At 32.4% G+C, this 5,955-nt stretch overlaps 1 protein-coding gene across 6 annotated transcripts in view; it reads left to right on the top strand.

Annotated features, from left to right (window-relative positions):
• Positions 1–5,955, top strand: part of LOC106881627 (protein lev-9) — a 421,933-nt gene that overhangs the window by 280,434 nt on the left and 135,544 nt on the right. For all 6 annotated transcript variants that reach the window (XM_052969987.1, XM_052969993.1, XM_052969992.1 and 3 more), the window contains 2 exons: positions 3,996–4,022; positions 4,878–5,045. In XM_052969987.1, the coding sequence (XP_052825947.1) occupies positions 3,996–4,022; positions 4,878–5,045 (195 nt within the window). The remainder of the gene's footprint in view (positions 1–3,995; positions 4,023–4,877; positions 5,046–5,955) is intronic.

Raw genomic sequence — 5,955 nt, 5'->3', positions numbered from 1 at the left:
ATATATATATATATACATTTACATCATGCCTATATATTTAGTATTTTTGTGTGGCCCAATGTGTTGCAACCATGATCGTAAAATTGTGGTTTCGATTCCTGGACTGGGTGATGCGTTATGTTCTTGAACACAATCTACTCACGTTGCTCCAATGTACTCGAGTAGCGTTCTTTGCGCTGAGAATATAATGTATATATACATAATGTAAAGTATGTCTTTTTGTGAGTGTTTGTTGGTGTGTTTCGTCCCCGTAATTTAATAGTTCGGCACTAGAGACCGATAGAATAAGTACCAGGCTTTAAAAAAAATAATGCTGGGGTCGATTCATTCGACTAAAATCAATTCTAGGTGATGATCCATCATGGCTGCATTCTAATGATTAAAACAGTTAAAAAATCAAAGATACACGCACATAAATATATGTGCGTAGATATTTGTATATGTGTGTGCGTATATAAAGTTCACTTTTGCGCATCTGTGAAAGTTATCAACATACTTTTGCACATAACTTTTGCTAAAAGTTTGCATATTTTACATGACTAATCTGTTATGACTTTATTAGAAATGAATTAAAATGTGTCTCAATCATTTATGCTCTCGGTGAGAATAGTCCGTGAAGATTGCGAAAACATTGAATAATCAAAAATTCAACTAGAGATAGCTTTAAGCGTCCTTGAAGAAATGTGTTATATATTAAAGTACTGCTTTAAAACAAATCGTTTATATTAGATTTTCTTTGCAGGATATATCCATTCATTGTCATTCTATTCGCTTTTACAATATCTTTGTTTCGCTTCGCTTTTTATTACGGTATTGGAATAACATACAATTAATTATATGTTCTTAGATGTTTAATTAATTTTCTTGAAAATAATGCTAATCCTGCTTTAGCACATTAGAAAACTTGACATTTTTTCTGTTTCAAAATGCTAAGTGACTAATGAAGAATCCGTATCTAATGTCTTCTTTAAAAAAAATATTTTCACATCTTATATCTGTGAATTCGTCTGATGCATTGTTTAGGCAGTTAAGCAACTACTAACGTCGGTTTTCTTATACTTCTCAATGTTTGCATGTGTGTGTGCGTGCGTATGTATGCATATGTGTATTCATGGTTGAGCGCACATGTATGTGAGAGTATATACGTATATCTATATATCTATCTACACACACACACACACACACACACACACACACACACATATATATATATATGTATATTTAGACATATATAGAAATACGCATTATGTCTATAATTATATTTATGCATTCACTCAATTATATATATATATATATAAAGGATATGAAGGGTATTGTAGTCAACCAAACCGTAAAGATACAGGCAATTCCCCATGAGTGGGGAATAGCACTTATGTGTGTCTGTAGATGTTTGTTAGGAGATGTGTATTTATGTGCAAATATTAATATGTATTGTACTGCGGATTATATTATCGGAAAACTGCTTCATTGTTTTGTCAAGCAGATTGAATTGATGCAGTTTGAATTTCACAGTGAAATTCAGAGACCATTAATCGTGACTGCTAAACAAATTGTCTTAACGCGAACTTGGAATTTATCTAGAGAGAATATGCCAAAGTATCTGGTCTCAGACACTTGAACGTTGTGATGTATGCACAGGCAAACATATATATCTACTAGCAACAGACTTAATATGGATTGTGCTCTATTGCCGTTATTTTTACGGTACTGTCAAGTATAATTGAAGGTTGTTGACATTCACATGAGCTTGGGTTGACTTTATGCCATGGTATTGTGCTTGTCATGCGATATTTACTCACCTATGCAAATAGCCAGTTTCTAGCATGATGAGTGCAACGTCTCCCGTTACATACTCAAACTTGTACATTTAAAAAAAATTCTTGTAAGATTATAAATTTTAGTCGTATAGAATGTATCATGCACTTTGTGTTCAACTGGGGGCTAAAGCAACCCTTTAAATTATAATTAATAGTTTCGTCTGGTTTTCAATAACACTCGAACGATATCAGAATCTCACTAGTCCTGTTGTGGGATTCAAGCGTTTAATTATTTTATGCATGTGGAAATAACATGAGGGCCAAAACTGAGAGTAACAAATATTATTACGTGGGACGATAAACATTTGCCATAACATATATGTCGATATGCATACAACTAGTTTTCCTTAAAATACTGTTGCTCTAAAACTCCTTGTAAATGTACAATAGGATGTACAGTTTGATGCAATTATAACATTGCCATGAAGACTTTCAGCTGGATATTGGTGATCTTGTTTTCTTTTTGATCCAAAGTATTTAGAAACCATTGATATAAGCATATGTCAATAGAATATTATCAAAACTTTACTGTTGAAATATAGTTGCCAGACTCAGCATGGGTTTCAACGAGCTAAATGTATTTCAATGTAACTCTTATTGTAACAAGCTTCAGTTAGCGAGATACATGTCATATTTCCCATGCAGAGACATGATCGATGAATCCAGACCACTTCACTACGGTCTTCTGGTCTTCCGTTATCCATTATCGAATTAATGTATCTAAATTAGATTACGTTTTCCGATATCATTGTTCTAAAATTTTGATGAATAAGATCCACTGAGAAAGCTTCAACACGATCACAATGCCTGCAGAAATAGACACCAGATCACTAAAAATCATATCACACACTATGAACGAAAGAACGTTACAACACTCGATTTAGGTGCAAATCGTTCGTGTTTCACTGAAGCGCAATGGACGAAAGTAGCTAGAAACCGTTTGGTTGTACCGGTGCCGAAGCAGTTGTTAAGAGGAACCCATAAGAAGAACACCAATTAAATCATAGAAGTAATTTTCCTGTCTGGTGCTGAAAATGAAAATGTGTGTTAGAAATGTATGACTGTATGATTAGACAAGGAGCAAGTATAAAGTTTATAATATATACTTGATATCGCTATGACCAACACACGATGGCGAATGATAACGTTTTTAATGCATTTATGAGTATTATGTTAACATTTCTGTTTATGTGCCATGTAAAACAATAATATATATGTACAGATCTTTGGTTGTAGAAAATTATAGCATATTGAGCATCATGATAAAAAGATTTTTCTAAAATACGATATGTGAACAATATATTTTTAATGAAATGTTTAAAGCTTAAGTGCATACGACATAAGATGTCAATGTTTTTGTCGCTTATAGACTGACATCTTTGAAGATACAATTTCTAGCTGACGGTTTCATATGTCTTCATTATATAAATAGCATTCTTTCCATGTAGGTATAACATGTGAATATCAGAAAAAAATCAGATGAATTGCTTCCACAAAAATCTTTTATTTACAATTGAATTTATTTCAGTTTAGATCAATAATAGCAAAAACACTGTACGCTCTTAGAGTAATTCTCAAGGTTATGTTACGTTATACAATGAATGAATAAAGGAATATTTTACAATCACATTCCAGAGCAGAAAATAATTACAAACGCTCATAGTTTCAAAAAGTAATTTATAACATTTAGTTTTAAGTTAAAACCGGGATGATATTGCTGTAAATATGGGTATTTTTGTTTCTTTTTTTATGACTATCCATGCATTATATTATGGAAACATATCTATATGTCTACGTGAATATATCTACCTAAGATGATTTCATCATTATTATAGAGTTAGCTGTCCCTCGATGTTATTACTTAATCACATATATTCATTATATTTTCGGAATTGAGCACTGTAAAATTGCCCGAAGTAACGTTTGATATTTTTCTACTAATGCAATAATAGATTATCTTTAATGTTGAATAACAATTCACTTGTTTGATTTGTTTATATTTTTAAGAATTCACCATGAGTTACATGATTCTCTTTATAAAGGATCTATAATAAAATTCGCTAAAAAACGATTTATTCATATTTATAAATTACGTAAAGACACGAAATGCATATTCTAAAATTTCCTTTGTTTTATATCAAATAAAGTGCAAACCACTTGTTCTTCCTCTACTTTCAGAATCTGATGCTACAGAGCCCGAAACAGGTAAGTAGATACAATATAACAGCAAAAGGTTGTTGGTTACACATAATAATCGAACCTATATAAAGCCGGCGAATATATTTCGATTGGTATATTTCAAAGCACAGTGGTTTTTACCCTAAATTTCGTTGCAAGTTATGTTCATAAATCTTTTAACAAATAAAATTTCTGGTTTCTATTTTATCGATCTTAGAATGAAGTATAAGGTGAAATTGGACTCAGAATGGCAATATTCCAAAGTATACTGTCGTAAAAATAAAAATATGCTGCCATTCTATGAGAATGGAACAACACTGTAGGAAGTAATTCTAGAATGATCTACTAATTTGCGAGGTAAAAATTTATAGGCTATGATAGATTATGTACACATTTCCCATAATCATTCGATCAATATTTTTTAAGTATACCAAAGAGATAAGACATTAAAATATATGCCTTAAAAGGGCTTCCAAATACATATTTTCGCGAACATCAAAATAGTGTAGAATGTATACATTTCAAAAAAGAAAGTGAAACAAGCCAAATGTTTTTCATCATTTTATTATCGCATGAAACAAATATTGAATGCTTAAAGGAGTACACAGCAAACTCAGAAAAATGGCTAGTCTCCAATCGCTCATATTGAACCTTTGACTAAAGTGCAATAAACTACGCTGAAAGATACTGTGTTGCCAAATATTTACCCAATGGAAAATTGTAAATTATGCTAAATATTGCTTCCATTTTACAGATTAACACTGGTTTATCTTCAGTTTTTTCACAAACTGATTTTTTTTGTTTTATTTACTTGCCTGTATTTGCATTATGTATTTTAAATTTCGCATCTAAAATTGCATTGTATTTTCAACTGTAAACTAGATTGTAAGTATCCGGGAGAGGTATCCAATGGACGACGGGAAGGTCAAGATTTCCGATATCCCGCAAAAGTGACATATTTTTGCAATGAAGGTTTCCAGTTGATCGGCAATCCTGTGCGAGAGTGCCAGCTAAATGGACAGTGGTCAGGATCTCTACCACTATGTAACCGTGAGTGTTAATTATCACTTGTTAATAAGATTATTCTCTTTTCCCATTTTAATGAAAAATAATAAATGTGATTGTTTGTTTAATACATCAATTGAATACATTGAAGATTAGTTTTTTTTAATAACATAGTAGGCGTGTTAAAAGAAGCTCAGACACAAATCAACTACTTGGGCTGAATAGGAATCTTATATGAATATCATAAGCAAAGTATTATATTCACTAAGTTCGCGAGTGCAACGAAACGGATTTTTCTCAGAATTCAGAAAGACAGTTTGATAGTTCATTGTTTTAATTATAATCTTAACCATGATATAATCAACTCATATCACATATTGTATATTTGTGTCATAATTTGTAACAGGCTAAATCATTTACTATATAAATACTTAGAACTATGTGAAACAATATTCTAGTTTGAAGAATTATATGACGATAGATTGATTCTACAGAAAGCCGCCTTAGCAGTATCAAGAATATACTAAATTACCTAAAAGGTTACAAATTAATATAGATGTTGTTCACAAGCTACTAATTACTTTGTCGCTGAAGCACTTCTTCCCTTCTTTCCTCTCAAACCTTATAAAGTTATTCCCGATATCGGAGGTACTCCCCGAACCGGTCAGCCAAGCGGCTTCCGTTTCACCGATGTATTTAGAAGGAGAGAAAGAGCAGATGCATTAAATGACGTAGTTAGAAGTGCATGTAAAGGAGTCAGTGATATGATAGGGTGGATGATGGGTACTTGTGATGATGGTGGTGTTGTAGAGTTAAGGTCGCGACAGCGTGGGCGGAAGCACGAGAACGAGCCAGGTGGGGAGGTGGGATTAGGGAAAAAAACTGTAGACCAGGCGGCCACGCAGGTTGTGGGCTCGTTTGAAGGAGGATATATATATATATATATATATATATA

This window comes from Octopus bimaculoides, chromosome 8 (assembly GCF_001194135.2).
Source record: "Octopus bimaculoides isolate UCB-OBI-ISO-001 chromosome 8, ASM119413v2, whole genome shotgun sequence".
In the NCBI taxonomy this organism is placed as follows: Eukaryota; Metazoa; Mollusca; class Cephalopoda; order Octopoda; family Octopodidae; genus Octopus; species Octopus bimaculoides.
The sequence above is the reverse complement of the archived record's forward strand: the minus strand, read 5'-3'. Positions and strand labels throughout refer to the sequence as shown.